The 20,386-nt window shown below is 44.6% G+C and overlaps 1 protein-coding gene across 1 annotated transcript in view; it reads right to left on the bottom strand.

Annotated features, from left to right (window-relative positions):
- Window positions 1–20,386, bottom strand: part of TMEM131L (transmembrane 131 like) — a 159,808-nt gene that overhangs the window by 13,896 nt on the left and 125,526 nt on the right. The window contains 5 exon segments of the mRNA XM_032465146.1: window positions 263–429; window positions 2,928–3,052; window positions 11,546–11,694; window positions 17,885–18,429; window positions 19,805–19,954. Of these exon segments, the coding sequence (XP_032321037.1) occupies window positions 263–429; window positions 2,928–3,052; window positions 11,546–11,694; window positions 17,885–18,429; window positions 19,805–19,954 (1,136 nt within the window).

The raw sequence follows: 20,386 nt of genomic DNA, 5'->3' as shown, positions 1-20,386 counted from the left end.
AACCGTCCCTTCAGCAATCTGCATGCGCAGAGATGAGAATGGCTACGTGTCAGGGGAGGGGGAGGTCGGGAGGGGCAACAACACTAGGGAAAGAATCTCAGAAGAATCCCAGCACCTGGACTCCTCCTGACAGCATCCTACTCGGGCTCCAGTGAGCTACACTGCCTGGGAGGTGACAATCTCATCAAGACACACTGGACACTCCCCCGGAGAAGCAGCAACCCCGAGAGCAGCACGTGGGCAGCTCAGCAAGGCTCCATACCTGCCTCTCCCTGCGCGGCAGGTAAGCTGCGTCCCAGGCCAGCATCTGTTTTACACGTTTCCCCGGGATTTTCCTGGATGCACCAGCTTCTTACATCCAGGTCGCCACTCAGCTCTGACCTTTCCAATTCACTGCACACAAGCTTTAATTCACTCTGTTCAGAAGGCCTGGAAGAGCCACCAAAAAAAAAAAAAAAAAAAAAAAAAAAAAAAAACCACATCACGTGTTATCCTGCAAACATACCTACTTGATTTCCTCAAGACTTATCCGAGGGGAGAATACGAATCTGGGACAACTGGAGACCCCTTCTCTTTGGGTCTGCGGGGAGATGATGAGGAAGGGGGAGATGTTATTACTAAGGACAAGAGTTTGCCATTTCAGAATCAGAATTAAGTCGATGCTCATTTAATCTCTTCATATTTTTCAGCAAGAGGAATAAAACTCCGCAGGTTAAGCGAGTCGCCCAAGGTCCACTGGCAAGTGGCAGGTGCAGAGAACAGAACCCACAACTCTTGGCATGTCTTCCTTGGTTCTAGTGTAAAATATGATTCTCAGCAGGTGAACATGCCCGTGGTGTCCAGGGGGAAGTCCTGAGTGTTAACTTAAATCTTTCCTCATTCATCCACTTAAGCAAACATTTGCTGAGTGATGACCACGAGCCACATATTGTTAGGAAAAACAGTGCAGTGTCTGCAAAGAATGAAGTTCCTCTCCCAGGAGTTCATAGTCCAATACTAATCTCTCTCTGGCTAGACCGTGAACTTGAGGAAAGACCTATAACACAGTTATAGGAAACATAGAAACACGTAGAGAATGCTACAGGAATGCTTAGATGATTACTGCATATGGTCCAACTTCAGCAGCTCACGGCAGGTTTGGAGGGTGGCAGGTAAGACTAGATATGTGAGTTGGAGCCACAGTCTCACTCGTTTCTGACCGCTCGGGCTAAATGGCGTACAGAAGCACGAGCCAAGGAAACAGACAAGCCAGTGACAGTCACCTCCTTAAGCATCGTGTTCTCAAAACATTTGACGAGCTACAAGCTACCTGGGAATTACTCTTTAACAACTTAATTTGTTTCTTTAGCATGTCAGAAATCTGCTTTTAAAAACACATCAGAACATTTCATGGCGAAATTTCACTCTAGTTTTCTCTCTCTATTCCACTTAAGTCCTTCAAATTTTTACGAAAATACATGTAAAGGAATACAAGGGGTGATTTTTCCTTTCTACCGGAGACCACATTGCAGCTTTCAAATAATTCAGCCTAAATGAGAATAACTACCAGTCAGTGACCAGGATTCAGTGTTAATAATCATCTGACCATGGGTATCTTTCTTTTTTCTCTATTTGCATTTTGCTGACCCTGCTGGGGTCACCTCCCCAGAGCAGGATGTGCCAGGGGGCACATTTCAGGGCTGAATCCCAAGGTCTGAGCTCCCGATCACAACTTCTGTGGGAACCTGGAGACAGACACTGTAAGTAGCATCTTATGTGCCCCCATCAGGGGCTCCTGCCACCAGGCGGAGGCTCTGCCAGAGCTCCCTTCCAACCAGAGGAAGTTCAGCGAGGTGCACCCCTCTCCCCACACCAGTTTGGACCTGCTAGAGGACAAGCTGACAGAAACACAGTTAAGTGCCGAGCTGGGCTCATAGGAAAGAGAAATCCCCAGTTGCTGGAACTCAAAAGAAAAGCCAGAGTGGTGGGCGCGGAGGGGCGTCAAGGGAGGAAACACGCCTCGCCGCCCACTCAGGGCGGGCTCAGGGAGCTGGGCCTGAGTCTCCTTCATAAAACCAGGCCCAGGGAGGTCACTGCTGCTGGAGGCGCTCCCCGTGCCTGTGTGCAGGGCGTTGGAAATCTAACCCAAGGAGTCAAAACTCAGAGACGACACCACCAGGTGGGGATCTGGAGTCAGAAAGCACACACTCCTGACCTGGTGGAAAAATTCCTCAAGCTGCAGAACTGACCGAAAATTCAATGGAAAGAGAGATTTCTGGAAACCCAGAAATATGGGATAACCACAGATAAGATACTGAAAGCTCAGGGAGATTAAGTGTCTCAAGGAAGCAAGGGTTCCCTAGGAGAGGGCCTAACTGGTTCACGGCCGGCTCTGCCCCTTCCAGCAAACCACGGGGTGTCCGCACCTCACTGCCCACAGCCCCGGGAACCCACCTTCTGCAGGACTGAAGGGCCTGATGGTTCTGTGCATGAGGAGGATTCTCCTTCATTATCAGGACCCCAGGCAGCCCAGTGGGGTCAGGATCAAGTGGGGACTTGGGCTGCCTGTGCCCAGGGTTTCTCTCTGTGACCCGCTCCACCAGCGCTCTTGCGTGTCACAGGCAGAAGGAAGGTCCTGGTGTGGAGGGGTGTCTATGCTTTTTCCCTAAAAGCACCCACAGCTTTTAGCATTTCATTAAGTAAAATTTTAAAAATAGGTTCATGTGAAGGAGTTTTCAACAAAATAAATAAAAATGGAACCAGAAGATATGTTAATTTTAAGAATATTCATTTTCATAACATATTTTTATCTCAAAATCCAAAACTGCCACTCTCATATTACCTGTATCCAACTTCACAAAAATAAGATTGAAAGATAAAGAGCTAAATGGAAAACTGCAGAGTAAATAATGGATGAAGATTTTAAAGGGACTGCAAACACGACGTACCTCAAGACCTGGGCAGCACTCCTTTTCTTGTTTTTTCTACACGTTCGATTTTTATTCCAATTTAAATTTTGTAAACTTCCTTCTTTTTTCTCCTGAAGCTTCTTCTTCCTAGAAGGATCTTCTTGCTAAAAAGAAAAAAAAAAAAAGGCAACTTTTAGTAAAGGCTTAAACTTACTAAATACACATTATAAAAAAACTTCTGCATGATTTTTTTTCTTTATAACTTTTGAAGACCAACACAGTCTGGATTCAGAACATTCCAGCACTGGTGAAAACTGAGACATACATTTCTTAGTCTCCAGTTTGTTTTCATTTCCTTTTTTTCTCTACCTCCTTCAACCTCTGCAAAAAAGAAAAAAAAAAAAAAATGTTGCCTATAAAATTCCTCAGGGGCTAGAAAGGCAAAACATCTGTTAGCAATTTATGGTCAGCTTGCTGTTAGCCTCAGTGGCAATAAATCCTCCATCCTTCACCTGTTTATTTGGTATGTGCAATTCGCATGAATTAACTACTGAAGAAAAATCACGTAAAAACTCAACTTAGGAATAATTTATGTATTTATGCTTGTGTTTATAGATGAACTTTAAGAGAACAGCCAAAACTCCAGAGAATGCTCCAAACAAGTTTAAGCTTTTTAAGTAAATAAGGCAAGAATATGCTTGATGTTTTTTCAATGTGGTTCTGAAAAGCAATTGAGCGTGAGATACAAATACAGTATAGATAATATATCATATATTATATACATAGACATCCTTTTTTTTTTTAATTTGGGCTTTTTCCCCTTTTCAGTATCAGGCATGCTCTCCTAACAGGCCCAAGGGGAGGGGGTTCCCCTGACCTTTAACATTTTAAAGTAGTTCGTGTCTTACGCCTTCTAACAATTAACTCTTTCTCTTCCTTCCATCACGCTGCCCCTTTAAAACAGACTTGGAAGAAGAGAAATAAAAGGTTTTAGAGGTCTGCACATGATACATCTGGGTACTGAAAGCCTCGTGTATCTATTAAAGCAATACGCTCACCACAATCAGCCAACACTAGACATACAATGAAATTGTAACTCTACATGTGGTGCGATTATGGTATTTTTTGCTTTCTTCTTTAGACTCCTCTATTTCCCCCCAGTATATATTAACTTTTTTTCTGATTCTGAAGGTATTTTGAAAATATGACAAGTTAAACACACAAAACCCTATCCTCCAGGACCTTCTGCTAATTGTTTTAAGTTTGATGCTAAATACTCACACTAAAGACATATGGTCAGACATGACCCAATGTTAAACGGTAAATACAAACCACATTTATTCCTGTAGTGCTCCTTGTGGATTTCCAGCTTTGGGGAGGGCAGTTTCCCCCTCTCCTGCCCTACTCTGTCTTCTTTTAAGGGATGAAAAGGCTTTTCAGTACAGCAAGTATTGAGCCTCTCTGTCCCTCCAGGGGCACACACAAAAAGGACCAGCCTCTCCGTGGAGTCAGGGGGTGAGCCGGTCCGGAGTCACTCTGCCGCATGCTGCCTTTCCACCCCACCCGGTCAGAACGGCCATCACGTGCCCGCGAGAGGGCAGGTACTGCAGAACCACACGCGGGTGGGCCTCGGCGGTCAGGGGCATCATCACCTTCTATGAATATACGGAGAGTGAATTTAGGAGCATGCGGGGCGTGCTGGAGGAGCAGCGTCCACAGCAAAGACCAGACGGGCCGGGAAGCGGGTGTGGACAGGGGAGCGAAGAGGCAGGAGACAAGCGGAGGAACAGAAAACGAGTGAGTGGCCCTTCCGCTGGCTGCGTGTGCGTGCGTGATGGAGAGGGACAGGGGAGCTCGGGCAGTGAGGACCCCGGCCCGAGGCAGCTGGGGGAGACCAGGCTGGCAGCGGATGTGACAGAGGGGAACGCAGACTGGGAGAACTAGAGCCACAGACTCGTCAAGACGCAGGAGGATGGATGAAGGGACAATGGACTCTCTGTTTCCTGGGAGGGAGGTGTCCCACGCGGGGAGGCGGGACTAACCAGGAAACTGAAAGTCCACGTGGACTTGAAATTGAGACACCATCTCTGAGGCCAGACCGCCTGGTCTGAACCTTGGTGCTGACTTGCTGCGGAATCTCGGGTAGGAGACAGCCTCTCTCTGCCTCGGTTTCTTCCTCAGGAGACGGCTGTAAGCATTAAATTACCTGACACACAGCAAGCAGTTTACAGAAGACTGGGCTGTTACCACCACCATTGTTGAACTGTTTGAACTAAGTTCTCTGATCTCCCTGCAGGAGGGACAATTCAACTGGCCACAGGGTGGGAAATACGATTTACGAAGCTTTACTGATAAAAGCAAAGGAAGAAATCAGAGAGCAATTACAGGCTGACTGCACAAAGGTATTGTTAAAGCCACTGCATACAAGTCAAAGCAAATAAAAAAAAAAGAGGGAAAGGGCAAACAAAGAAAAAGATCTGCTGTTACTATCTGATAGAGTTAATACCATCACCCATGTTCTTAACAGAACACAAGGGAAAAACACTAACATTCACTAGAAAAGTGGGCAAAGGACATGAAATGCAAATTCACAAAAGAAAGAGAAAAGGCCCAAAACATGAATAGTTTGTTCAAAATATTTAATAATAAAGTATGTTTTTAGGAAAGACAGATCATAGACAAGTGCCTCATCTTTCCATTCTGGCTTTAAAACCACAAAGTGTGTTTACACGGCGTTCCTGTGCTGCAAACAGGAGGCAGGGCTGGGGAGGCAGCATACCTAACAGTGTGTGCCTCTGAGCAGGGCCAGTGATATCCGGTTGGACATTTACTGCTTAACTTACTTTAAAAAAAATAAAATAAAATTCTTAAAGAGTCCATGGTGAGATCATGGATGCATGATTTGTTGCTTCTGTTTTTCAGAATTTTACAAAACAATGAAGGAAAATGCTTACTTTCCCCTAGTATGAGATGCAAATTGAGATGTGAAACAAGACAACCGTTTACCTATCACACTGACCAAGACTTTGTCAAAAAAAAAATAACCGTGCTGCTGAGACCAGAGTAAAATGATCCTTCTCGTACACCGCGTGTGAGGGGAAATCTGCTCCACCTTTCTGGAAAGCAAGCTGGCAGCTCGCACGAGGGGCCTTCCCAGCTGATCCTCTTTAATTCTATTTCGGGAAGTCTAGGGGAAGGATGTACCAGGTACTCAGGCAAGACTTAACAACAAAACAGCTCATCATAGTGTTACTTACGCAAAGTCAAAGTTGCAAAATGACTTTAAAGTCCAACTGCAGGGGAGTGGTCCGGATTATGGGCACAGCTAAATGATGGAACATTACGTAACCACCAAAAACAAAGTTCCCCGTGAATTTCTAACATGAGAAAATTCAGGAGTACGACATTATAACAAAACTATACAGACAATAAAAATGACCCTGAGTTTTTAAACACCTGCTCAGAGAAGGAAGAGAACACAGGAAGAATGCAAAAAGGAGTCCATTTTGGACAGATCTTTCCCTCCTTCCTTTATGCTTTCATAATAATCACGAATTCCTTTTCTAAGGGGAAAAAAAAAAAAGAAAAAGATCTGCTTAAAAGAAAATAAACAGCCAATGCTGGGATTAAAATTTAGTTTGTGGCTCCCAAATGTGGGTTCCAACCTCCTTTGCCAATAAATCTAGAAGAATGTTCCCCATGTGCTACAGACAGATTTATACAATTTTCTTAGCTGCAAAGTTAGGCCCCAAGAATGTACAAGAAAAACAAACACTGAGCACTGCACTTGGGAATGTGTTTATTGAGAATGATTTTCTCCAAATGAACAATGAAATGGAAAGTACACTCAGGGGGTTTTAAGGAAGAGTTCTACGGAACTCTGAGAGTGAGTCACAGAGACAGCAAAGGAATGACTGACCAGGCCGCAACCAGAAAACCCACTCCGGTCACTGCGAGGAGCTGAGGACCACCCAGCACAGCCCGAGTCCCCCAGACCCGCTGCATCCTCGGACCCCTTGCATCCCCACTGTCACGCCGGCTGCCCCCACTCAGGCCAGATGTCTGTCCTGCCCAGGCTCACAGATCAGGAAAGGAGGGAGGAACTTACACAACCCTTGGGACCGTGTCAAGGAAGCGTCTGGGCTCTGCAGACAGAGATAAAGACGCGGCTCGTGCTCCCTGAGACCTGATTGTGAGGACACACCGGGGAGAGGATGCCCCGAGTGAGAGCAAGGCCACAGCCAAGGGCACATGCGGACGGGGCAAGTCTGGCACAGGAGCTGGGGGAGAGCTGGGGCTGGCGGCAGAGGCTGAGACAGGGGCCCCGCACCCCACGTGCGGCAGGCAGGGCACCATCTGACTGCCAGCAGACCGAGGGGCCTGGAGCGATGAGCGCCCACCTCTCCTCCAGGACACAGGGCTGTGGGGCCAACAGGCCTGCCCATCTCAGCTTCAGCTTCTACCTCACTGCAGTGGACCACGGAAGTTTCTACTCATGACCTCATGTCCTCCTCTATCGAATGCATGGCTTGGCTTCTGCCTCCGTGGCTCGGCGAGCTGGCCAGCCCTCTGCTATATGTGCCCCATCAAGCCGTCTGCAACCCCGATCTCTGTACACATGTGGGAGAACGCCCGTCACCCCTCCGTTCTAACCTCCACGGGGACAACTCCCAACTCTAGGACACCAGGCCTGCCTTGCCATGGAAGGTGCTGGCTCCGTAGCTCCCGTGACCAGGCCCCCCGGGGTCCCATTCCGGCCGCCCCTGTCTGTTGGCGATGACCAGTCAAGACCTGTCACTCCCGTGGTTCTCACCACTGGGCGGTACTTGCTGGTGCTGCTATTCTCGACACTGACATTCGCTCAGCCAACCCCCCCGACCCGATGAGGTCCACATGCTGTCATTACCCTCATGTTTCAGATGAGGGAACAGCGATGCTGAGTAGCTCAGCCAAGGTAAAGGAGTAAGTGTCGCGCTGGATTCACACTCAAGAAGTCTGACTGCAAAGTCTACGCTCTTAACCTCGAAGCACCACTGCCTTGACAGACATAAAAATGAACTTTTCACGTTAATCCCAATTCTCCATCTTCTAGTTACCCAGACTTAAAACCGTGGAGTTATTTTTACAAACGGCTCTGGCAGAAAAACTGGTCCTGTCCTTTATGTAGTGAGGCGCTAAGAAGTCCTGCTGGTTCTTCTGTCTCTCCCTCTGCTCTCCCCGTGGGTTACACCGGCTCCCGTCCAGACACGGTGTTGACTGCATCACGCCCCCGGCAGAGGAAGAGCCTGGTTACAAGAGGGCTGCTGCTCATGTGTGCCCTCCCCAGCCCAGCCTCCAAAACACGCAGACTAACACTTCAGAGACGCAATTCACACGTTCACTCCGGCACTTACTAACCACTGCACGGGCTCTTTACAACAGGCCTTCTGCCTGCCTCGGTGAAACTGAATTGAGAGACACTCAATGACGACCTGCAAAAAGATCGCAGCCTGCAGGTGGCTTCCCATTTGTTATCCACCCTCTCCCCAGCCGCCCAAGTTCAGGAAGCTTCAATAGCTCTCGATGATTTGCAGCAGGGCCCCTAGGCTGGCCACCCTCAGGCCAAGTACTCCAAAAAGACTTTCTATGTGAACCAATGTGCCTTCAAAAATTCGATCCCGAAGTTCCTCAGCAGGTGACCATCCTTTCCTGTTGCTTATCGCTCACTTACTTCATTCTGTTCCCAACTGAGATGCAGGGAATAAAGGCCAAACTTGGACTTGGCACGCGAGGGCCCTGGCCCCCTGGCAGGACGCCGACTCCCCCTACTCCCCCTCCTGAGCTTCTTCTCATCAGAAGATTCCCTTACTGCTCCCGTCCCCTGCCCTGCCTTTCCTCCCTCCACCTGCACAAGTGCCTGCCTCCTCCGGGGACTGCCCGCGGCTGCTGCAGGCTAGGCGGGCATCTCCCGTCCGACACCACCTCCACGGTGGACTGATTTTAGCACTTGACTACGTGGGAATGCCCTGTCTTTCTCAGCAGGCTGCAGATTCCTAGTTGGGATTGTCTGTGATTTTCTCATCATTCTCACTTCACTTACTTACATGACATAGAGTTTAAGCACAGTCATTTAAAGAAAGAGAAAAAAAAATCATGCAAAATCCTACCACTCTGAAATAACCAGGTTATTCTCCCAAACCTTATTTTTTTACTATATTTTTGTGAACTTTTACACACGTAAGGAAGGCAGGACAGATGATGGGAATAATTTATGATACCGGGGCCATGTATTGCTTTTAAATATAAGTTTAAGCCTCAGAAAGACAAAGAAAAATACCATATGTTATCACTTATATGTGGAATCTAAAAAAAAAAAAAAATGACTCAAATGAACTTATTTACAAAACAGAAACAGACTCACAGACAGAGAAAAAATACTTTTGGTTACCAAGGGGAAGACAGAGAGGAGGGAAGGGATAAACTGGGAGTTCAGGATATGCAGATACAAATACTACATGTAAAATAAACAAGGTCCTACTGTATAGCACAGGGAACTATATTCAATATCATTTAATAAACCTATAATGAAAAACAATATGAAAAGGAATATATGTATGTACAACTGAATCACTATGCTGTACACCAAAAATTAATACAACATTCTAAACCGACTATACTTCAATAAAAAAAAATTAAGGCTCAGTTTTAGCTGAACTTAACAGAAGAAACTGAAGTAGAACCAAAGGAATTACTAACTCTTAAATAACTGTTTCTCCTCCACAATATATTAATTCCCTATGGATCTCTCTAAGGTTAAGAAAAAGATAGTGAAAGGTATTTTTGCAGGTTTTCACCCTTTTAATTAAACTACACGTTTCAGTTTTGCACAGTACTGGCTCTCTACCAAGAAACATGAAAATTAAAACTTATTTTCACCTACCTTTCACCTCCTGTTTTTGCAGATTTTGTTATTATTTTTGCTTTGTTAAGGTTTTAACATTTGCGATCTGGGCTGCAGTCGTAACTGTCAGGTCTTAGTTCCTGGATATAAAGTGGACAGAAACCTCAACAAGAGACCTTTATCACGGCTTCCTCAACCCTGGCTCTCTGTCTTTAGGTCTACCTTAGTTGGCTAAGTTTCACTATCTTCATTTTTGGAGTAAGGCTCCTGAGTTCATTTGAGTTTAGGGAAGTATCCTGTTGCCTTCGTGCCTGAGTGTCAGCTTGCTGGACACAATATTCTGGTTCATATTTTCATCTTTCTCTAAATGGTACTGTTCCCCTGTTCTCTGGCATCAGATGTTTCTCCAAAGTCTGAGGCAGGCTTAAGTGTGTGTGTTTTTGATCTTCCTGCCTCTCCTGCACAATTCTTTAAACTTTTGTTTTTTTAACGGAGGTGCTAGGGATTGAACCCAGGACCTCATGCACTCCAGGCACACGCTCTACCACTGAGCTATACCCTGTCCCCTTCTTCAAGCTTTAAGTCCAACACTTTAACTGGGATGTGCCCAGGTCCATCCACTTTTCCTGGTGTGCACGGTGTGCCCTTTGGATCTTTAAATTCAGTTCTTCCTGCACATCAGGAAAGTTTTCTTACTATTACATCTCTGAATACTTTTCTGATCCATTTTTGGGCCATTGACTTAGACAACCATCCTTCTTACCTTGGGCTGTTTTGTCTTTGTACCCGTATCTATCATCACCTTTTCTCCAAAATCTTCAGTCTCTCAAGTTTTCTCCCTACACATTCACTCTGATGATCTCAAAGCCTTTTCTTCAGGTCAATGAGTCAATTTTCAGCCACTGCACATGTAACGTAATGTCTACATGTATTGACTGAGCTTTATAATACCTCTTTCAACCTCATCCTAGCATATTAATTTGCCTCTAAAGACTCTTATTTTATTGAATTCATAGTCTATAGTGTGACGTATTCTCAGTTTCCTTCAGGTCTCTGGATATGCTTCCTTCCAGATTGGGGTCTCCATCTTTCTTCTGTATGTTTTATTCCTTTCCTTCATTTTTACTACAGTCTATCTGTCTATTTTTTTCACTATGCTTGTGCTAATACACAGATCGCTTTGTTCTGATCCAAAGTAGGTAATTCTCCTAATTCCCTTGCCCACCTTTATCTGAGAACTGTAGTTTCCCCTGTGAGATACAGGGATGAGTTCTGCTTTCTAGACACTCTGCAGGGGCCCACGCTGGTGGGAAGCGAAAGAGCTAGCTGGATCAGTACAAGCTCTGCCCTCTCTTCTGGGATTCTGTCACACTAGGGCCCACACACCAGAGCAAGAAAGGCATCTCCGTCCTGGGGCTGCTTATGTAAAAGCTTATGCTTCTAACTCAGAAAGATTATGCTCTAAAAATGGATGCTGGATATGTGCCCTGGTTCTATTCTAGCATCTTTACCCAGGAGTTAAACCATTTGCCTAAGAACAGCTTCCTTGAGAGTAAAAGCTATCTGATGTCACTAAAAATTATTTTAGCATCTCCTGTATAATTAGAAGACAAACTCTCTGAACATATCAACCTTAATCATCAGTGTAAATTCAAATGTATAGCTATCCCCTTCGAAAAGTATGAAATATAGATGTACAGTTATCACACAGATATTCGTACACTAAGCCCTAAAAATAGGTTTAATTCTAATAGGCAAGAAAAAAAGGCATACAGACCTCGACTGAAGGTATGTCCTGTTTCTCAGAACACATGTCTTCTTTAGATGCTTTGTGAATCTTCTTTTCTGAAGAAGACTTTGTGTCAACCTTTTTCAAAGTTTCACAATTGTCTGCTTCATTCTTGACAGGCACTTGCTGGTTATTCCCTTGAATAAATAAAAATGATTCAGTTTCTAGCTGATGATTTCCATTTGTGTTCCCCATAGTTAAATCTCCTTACACCAAATGATCTCGTTTGATTTAATGAGATTTAGACTTAAGGTTTTTGACACCCATAATGCTCTAAGAAATTGATTTTGTTTACAGGTGAAAATTTACTTTTAATATTGAGTTCTACAAAGTCATTAAAAGAGGTCCAGGAAAGAATGATGGGGGCACACCACTGTTCACAGCAGCATTATTCATAAAAGCCAAAAGGTAGAACCCCCCAAATGTATGTGGATGAATGGATGGATACACAAAATGTGGTAAATACCAGGGAACACCTTAAAAAAGAATGATTCATGGTACTACAATATGAATATAATTAACATTACTGAACTGTGCACTCAAGTGGTTAAGATGGAAAAAAAAAAAAAAGGAATGAAATTCTGACACAGGCCACAACATGGACGAACCCTGAAGACATTAAGCTCATTGAAATAAGCCAGTCACGACAAGATAAATATTGTGTGATTCTACTTGGACCTAGAGTCATCAAGTTCATAGAGATAAGTAGAATGGCAGGGGCCGGGGAAGGGAGTAGGGGTAATTACTGTGTAATGGGTACAGAGTTTCTGTCTGGGGTGATCAGAACATCTGGAGATGGATGACGGTGATGGTTCTACAACGATGTGAACAGTTCATGCCGCTGAACTTTATCATTTAAAATGGGAACTTTCATGTTATGTATATTTTACCACGATTTGTTTTAAATTGAGGGAGGGAGAGAGAGGGGTGAGATCTTGGGTTCTGGGTATGACTCAGGCACTAACTAGCGCGAGGATCAAAGTCAGTCTCTAAGCTGCCTGAGCCCCAGTTTCCTTATTTATGAATTACCACCATCTCTGCCTATCCTGTCTGTTATAAAGAAGTGACCAGAACAGAGAGAAATGCAGAGGGTAACAGCCATCTCACACATGAACTTCCTGAGGGCGGTGCCTTCTCCCGCGGTCAGTGCCCACCTGCCCGGGAGCGGGGCCAGCCTGCGGGATGGGCTCTGGGCGCGATGTCACCACGCAGTAGGGACCACATCATGAGTGTGATAGTTCCAGGTTCCTTTCAAGTGATTTCACTCGTGTTTGTTCTTCTATTTCTGACTTCGACAAAAGGTCAAGTCAACCTCAACCCCACGGTAACGGGCCTCAGCGCTCTCATAGGAAACAAAGTATTTCAACACCTTCTCCTTTTTTCTTTAACTAAGACTCCCTCACAATACCTTGGCCACCTGAGAAAGCGGAGATGACCCCAGCGCCAAGACCCCGCAGCAGAGCTGGCTGCGGACACGAGGGGGCGGGCCAGTGCCCTCCAACTCTGCAATCCTCACGCTGCAAACTCAACTCACTCGAGGCCAACACACACACGTTTAAAAAAGAATACCTATAAAGTGAGCACTTTTGCATTTGGTTAACAGAAAATTATATAAATGTTACATAACTATAAAAACGCTGGGAAGTGTTAATTCCTCTCCCGCACGAGTTGGGCGTTTGACACCCACAGAGGAAAACGTCCAACACGATGAAGGAACCCAGGAAAGAGCCAAGAGCAGGGGAGACAGGGTCCAAACAGAAAAAGAAATCAGAAATTAAGACACCCCTTTGGATTCTGGAAGCCATCAGTATGAACAGAACACAGATATTCTCAAGAAAATGTGCCACAACTTTCCTAGAGTCTTAATTCATGAGCAAAATGGATTTCCTCACATTTTCTTTAGGTCAAAAACAGCACTTCAGTTCAGTATGAGTCATCAAAGCTTCTTAGGAAGGATCCAAATTTAACATCCAACACTAAACCATGCCCAAGAAGAGGTAAAGCAGACTCTGAGAAAATCAGTAATGCCTGTGGTGGGGCTGAGAATCAGGGCAAACAACAAAATGAATTCAAATAACAGGTCCTCTGTTAAGTGTCTGAGAAATTCTAACGTGACGATATTCAAGAACTTAGAAATGCTGTGAACATGTACTTCCTTTAAAAAGCAGAACCATTCCAGGGCATCCTACTAAGCCTGTTTACTCAGAGCACTTACTTACATATCTTTCCTCCATTTATCCCTCGGAGGAGGAGTGTCTGAGCCACAAGACAAAAAACAAATGGAACAGGAACAAGTGAACTGACCAGAATCCTGCTCAGAGTCCTACTGAAGCCAGTCTAATGGCATGGTGCATTGAACAAACCACTACATTTTTATTTCCAGTTATTAGTATCTATAAGAAAATGAGACGATTTTTTAAAATTTCTGCGAAGACTGGTATTTCAGAACATTTGGAGGTATCCATCTAATTTGGTGAGAACTTCCACGTACTGTTAATTTCAAGGCTTTGGGGCATTAGGAACCTTAAAAGTTCATTATCCTTTATTTTATCATAGGCAGAAACAACAGAAAACGTGCTGACTGGTCCTCTTTTAGAGTGCTGAGATCAGTAGCAATTTTATCTTTACCTCTAAGTTTTTATTATTTTGATCACATCGTGAAAAAATAATAGTTATAAACCTCTGAAAAGAGACCTATTTCAGAAGATCATCTACGCTACACACAAAGCCCTGCGATCCTGTCAGGCCATCAAGGGGCTCCTGGATACAGAACACAAGCCTGGAAGATGCAGCTCCCTTCACAGCTGTCTGACAGGCTGACGCGGAGAGCAAGGGTGTGAAACAGCCCTGAGCAATCTGGCAACAGCCTTCCTTATTGTTGGGAATTTTAATTTATGATTTACTACAGGCTTCTCAGAAGGAGATGGGAGAAAGAGCAGGGAAGAAAGGAATGACACATTTTCTATTGTTCAGAAAACGGTCTGCTTCTCCCCGACAAGGGTGAGCACCTAGCCAGAGCCACTAACACCCACCTTGGAAGATTTTCCTCTTATGGTTACCGGTGAGGAGGGGCGGGGGGGGATAAATCGGGAGTTTGAGATTTGCAGATACTAACTACCATATATAAAATAGATAAACAACAAGTTTCTTCTGTACAGCACAGGGAACTATATCCAATATCCTCTAGTAACCCATGATGAAAAATATGAAAACAAATATAGGTATGTATATGTGTGACTGAAGCACGCTCTACACCAGAAATTGACACACTGTAACTGACTATACTTGAATTGAAAAATAAATTTTTTTCCTCACACACAGTAAGTTACACTAGGGAAAAAACTGCCTCAGTAAAAGAAGACACAATCCCTCAGGTGCCTTCAGGGGTTCTGACAGGTTTGGGACATCACTCAAGAGACAGATCACCTCCCTGACCCCTTCCCCAAAGGTGGTCTTGTCACTAGTGTTTCTGAAAATATCTGCGTACTTTGGTGGAAATGGCCAGAATGTGGCACACACACTGAGTGTTTCCACTGAGTGAATGGACGTTCTGAAGAGGCTCCCAGACCACCAGGTGGGCTGAGTTCAGCTCTCAAGACTGAGGCTGTTTTCCTCAGACTCTAGAAAGGATCTCAATATAAAAACGACAAGCTTTTCACAAAGTGCAATCCTTTTCAAAATAAGGAAAGAACTAATGCTCAAAGTCGAAAGTGGAGACTCAGGAGGTGCTTATATTTTTGGTTTTCTCATTCCTGAGTGTTCTGCACACTGGGGGTCCCTGCCTGTCACTACCTGTCAGTTCGTTATGATGCTTCCCTTCAAATTCCGACAAAAGAACCCAACACCCTTAATGTTACCAAAAAAACTGCGTCTCCGACCTGCAAACTACAATTTTCTTCCTCTAGATTTCTCAGTCCACTCTTATTGTTTAAATTTTCAACTCTTTAAAATGTTTAAATGGTTAACTTGATGCCAGGCAATTTGTTTACTTTTTAACCTCTCTGATGTTTTCCTAGAATAGTCTTCTAAACAGAAGACAGACAGAACCAAATACCTGTCAGTCAATGGATTTCCCTGTGAGGAGCCTCCTGCTGACATAGGACTTCTGGAGACAAATACAGGACTGAGAATTAGCACCTTTGCATCTGCTCGTATGACCGTGGTGGAAAGCTAGGGTTCTTTCATCAACTGATCTGATCTGATCAGCAACCACCCTGCTACCACTTCACATGCTGATGAGCCAGCCAAAAGGCAGTTGTAAAAAAGTTCTTGTAGTGAGAGATTCATTTCATTTCATAAAGCATTACAGGCATACCAGTCATTGCCCAGGAAGAAAAGATTCTGGGCAAGTTCACCATCTACAATGTTACAAGCAAACGCTGTGTTTACTGGCTCCCTTATTAAATTTAGTCACACTTGCTGAAGTGATGGGTATGACGTGGTCATTGAAGCTCAATTACAGGCATTAAGCCACAAGCATCAGACAAGAGGACCTTGAAGCATGAAATCGAATCCTCTGCCCTGCCCTGGAACTACACAGCTGGGCCACACCCTCCAGAGTGCAATGATGGATGGGAGGGTCTAGCTCAGTGGCAGAGCGCATGCTTAGCATGCACAAGGTCCTGGGTTCAATCCCCAGTACCTCCAATCAAAAATAAATTAAAACCTAATTACTGCCACCCCCCTAACATTTTTTTTTCCACAACATTGTAAACTAACTATAGTTCAATTAAAAACCAACAACAACAAAGCACTATGATGCAGAAGGCCCCTCCCATCCATCCGTCCGCAATGCCACTGCCTTTGCACTCTGCAGGTGCATTTTCCCAGACACCTGATGGATGCAATGGACCACAGAAGAAGCACTCCTGGACAAAATTCCCTCAAACCATCTATGATTTTAAGTTGGTGTGAAGTCAGCCTGTGTCCAATGCTGTCCTCAGGCCTAAAGGACACACAAAACTAGAGAAAAGTCCAACCAGACTCACCCCATCATTTCGCCCTTTCACAGAGCTTTGCAGCCTGGGCCCTAGAGAGTGTCGAGAGTGACAGAAAAGGGGGAGGAGGTCCCCACTGCCCCGCCATAAACCCCCTCAGACAAGGAAGGCTCTGACTTCATGGAGACCGGGTTGAGTACATCATCCGGGGGGCATACCCACACGCCACGGGGAGGGGACATGGGGATGGCGCTGACCCTGCAAGCAGGAGTCCATTCAAGCACGTGCACTATGGCCAGGGAAACAGGACGGAGGGCTAGAACAAGGGGTACCAGGAATGCGTGCTGGAATGCGAGCCTAATCCATGCTCTACTCAGAGGACCCCGGCTTTCCTTTAAAGTAGAAATGTCCTTTGATGGAACGTGTACAATTCAGTCTGGTTTCTTCTCTACTAAATCCATAAAGCTCATAAGAATCATCCAATCTACCACCTTCTCTACAATATCAAGAAGTAAAAAATACGAAATCATTTATATTCAGACATTTCAAATAAGATCAAAGACCACTGATTCTTCCATATTAAAAACTGTCAAAGATATGACTTTTAATAGGAACAGAAATGCACTTATTAAAATGGTCAGGATGGATGCGAAAATATAAGCAGAGGCTCTTATGCCAGAAGCCAGAGGGATCAATTAAAGAGTTAACGACAAATGGATATGGAAGAAAGCCTCCCCGTCTAGTTTTGCTGGCATTTTTATTAACTGTATTTGCTACAAGAGAACTTCTGTCTTCTTTTAACCAAGGGACACAATTAGAGAAGAAACAGGGACAAGGAGCCTGTGATGGTGGCAGCTGGTAAATCGGTAAGAAAGTAAGTTTTGTTCAGTCAGAAACATTTCATGGGCTGACTGATTTTTCCCTATTTTGGGAGGAGGGGCTGATTGATTTATATAAATAGTCTGGAAAGCCAAGAAAAAAGATAATGAGGAATAGGTGTCCGTAGATTCTCACAGTAAAACGTGGTACTCCCATCATTCTAACATAGGTACTAAACGGAAAAGTAAACTCTTAACCGCGACGTTCTAAAAATTGGTGCACTGAAAAATTGTGCTGAACACTGGAATTTGACACAACATTGTAAAATGATTATAAATCAATAAAAAATGTTAAAAAAAAATAAAACAAAAACTTGGTGCGTCGTCCTCAACATTCCATCTTACAGACCGTTATTTCAACAGTTAGCGCCTCTGCTCATAAGCCTTTGCGCGTGAACTGGAAATTGAGTCGCCACCGTTAAACCTAAAGTCACAGGTGGGAACAAAGTCCACTCAAAACAGACCGGCCCCAAACAGGAGACAAGAGTCATCAGACAGGATGCAAAGGTTACCGTTAGTTCTCCTGGAAACTTCGGGCAGGTCTGGCGGGTACTGAGGTGGATTTCTCGGCAGATGGCTTTCAGGTAGTTTCTTCGGGGGCTTCAGGGGACAGGGCTCGCGCTCCTTGAGCGCGGCCGCGTTCTCGGGTCCTTTACTGGCCGTTTCCTTAGGAAACATACACGTCGGTGCCCCCTCCTTGGCGGGGCACTCCGGGGGGGCGTGGCCGCCGGCGGCGCGCAGGCAGCCTTTGGGGAGCGCCAGGGGCTTGTGCAGGCCGCCGCCCGCGCCCGCCCAGCCGTCCCCCAGCGCAGCGGCGCACGCGTCCTCCCGCGCGGCGGCGGCCGGCCTGTCGTCGGCGGCCGCGCCGGCCGCGCCCGCCTTGTGTCGGCCGTAGTACACAGAGCACTTGTGCTTCCGCTGCGAGTGGCCGTAGGTGGCCGGGCTCCTCTTCGGGGCGTTCTGCAGCCTGCTCTGCGGGGCGCTGACCGCCAGGCAGCTCTTCCCCCGGCCTTTATCCGAGGGGCCGTAGGTGTCGAGAAAGTTCTTGCAGCTGCTTCTGAATTTAGGAAGATTAGGAATTAATTAGGAATTAACAAATGTAACACCGAGGCAGACCCAAGACACCTCTACCTGAACTCCCGCTGAAAGAGGGAGCAGTCAGTGTTGTGTGTATCAGGGAGCTCTCCACCTTCTCTTCTTTTTTTTGTCAAGGAGGGGGTGATTAGGTTTATTTAATTATTACTTTAATAGAAGGACTGGGGATTGAACCCAGGACCCTGTGCATGCTATGCATGCACCACTTGAGCTACACACTCCCCACTAATACCTGTTTTGTTTTGTTTTTTAAGTCATACAGATACATACATACATTCATTTTCATATTCTTTACATTATAGGTTACTACAAGATATTGAATAGTTCCCTGTGCTATACAAAAGAAACTTGTTTATCTGTTTTATATATAGTACTTAGTACCTGCAAATCTCAAACTCCCAATTTATCCCTTCCCACCCCCTCTCCCCACTGATAACCATAAATTTGTCTTCTGTGTCTGTGAGTCTGTTTCTGTTTTGTAAATAAATTCATTTGTGTCTTTTTTTTAAGATTCCATGTATAAGTGATGTCATACGTATTTGTCTTTCTCTTTCTGGCTTACTTCACTTAGCGTCATCCAAAACAAAACAAAAAAAGAATATAAATACAAAACAGAAACAGACTCATAGACATAGAATACAAACTTGTGGTTGCCAAGGGGGCAGGGGGTGGGAAGAGACAGACTGGGAGTTCAAAATTTGTAGATACTGACAGGCATATGTAGAATAGATAAACAAGATTATACTGTATAGCACAGGGAAATATATACAAGATCTTGTGGTAGCTCACAGAGAAAAAAAATGTGACAATATATGTATGTTCATGTATAACTGAAAAATTGAATTTAACACAACATTGTAAAGTGACTAACTCAATAAAAAAATCTTAATAAAAAAAGAAGCTATGGTATATTTATACATGGAATACTACTCAGCCATAAAAAATCATAAAATAATGCTATTTGTACCAACATGGATGTTTTTGTTTTTTTGTTTTGGTGGGGGAGGTAATTAAGTTTATTTATTTACTTATTTAGTTTAATGGAGGTACGAGGGATTGAACCTGGGACCTCATGCATGCTAAGTAAGCACTCTACCTCTGAGCTGCACCCTCCTCCCCACTTATTCTGTTCTTCTAAAGCTCGGAGAATTGAATACACTTACGTGAAGTCTATCTCATCATAAAAGAAATATCACAGTGGTCACATAAGACTTAAAAGAAAATTGTGCAAAAACACACTTGGAATCCAAATGTATATTACCTTACAATAAAAACCAGAAATGAGTGATATCAAAGGTGAGACCTGCCCACACACACGCTACAAGAATCCTCCTTACTTGTGCGAATGGGGGCCGATGACATCCACTGGACCACTGCTCTGCTGTGAAGAGGAGCTGGCGTTCTGCCTCTGTCTCGTTTTCATGAACTCCATCAGAATGTACTGCGCTTGTTGGAAGGCTATTAAAATGACACCCAACAGGGACAGACTGAGGAAGAAAGCAACGAGGTCCATTACTGCCTGGTTCTGACTGGCGTTAAAAACACCAGCTTTACAGGAGAGTGGTGAATGGTTGATGGGAAATGCCTAAAGATATGGTATGAAAATCCCATAAGATGTATGCCATCACAATTTCTGACATTTCTTGAAGATTTTTTTAAGAAACGAAGTTTCTAATAATGTGACTATTAACTCCAACATTCTAATTCAATTTTTAAAGACACTTCTAGGATAAAATCACATCTTAAAGGGTCATTCTAGTCTTCTAATCTCAAATTGCCATTGTCCTAAGCTAATAAGACATCATGCATCTTATACGATGTTTATGTATCTTAGATGTTATATTACATATACACCTTCCACTGTGACTGCCCTTGAACACAGATGGAACACAATGTCCACTATACTCCTGGGTCACCCT

Source organism: Camelus ferus, chromosome 2 (genome assembly GCF_009834535.1).
Source record: "Camelus ferus isolate YT-003-E chromosome 2, BCGSAC_Cfer_1.0, whole genome shotgun sequence".
Lineage (NCBI taxonomy): Eukaryota > Metazoa > Chordata > Mammalia > Artiodactyla > Camelidae > Camelus > Camelus ferus.
Note: the sequence above shows the minus strand (reverse complement) of the source record. Positions and strands in the feature narration are given on the sequence as shown.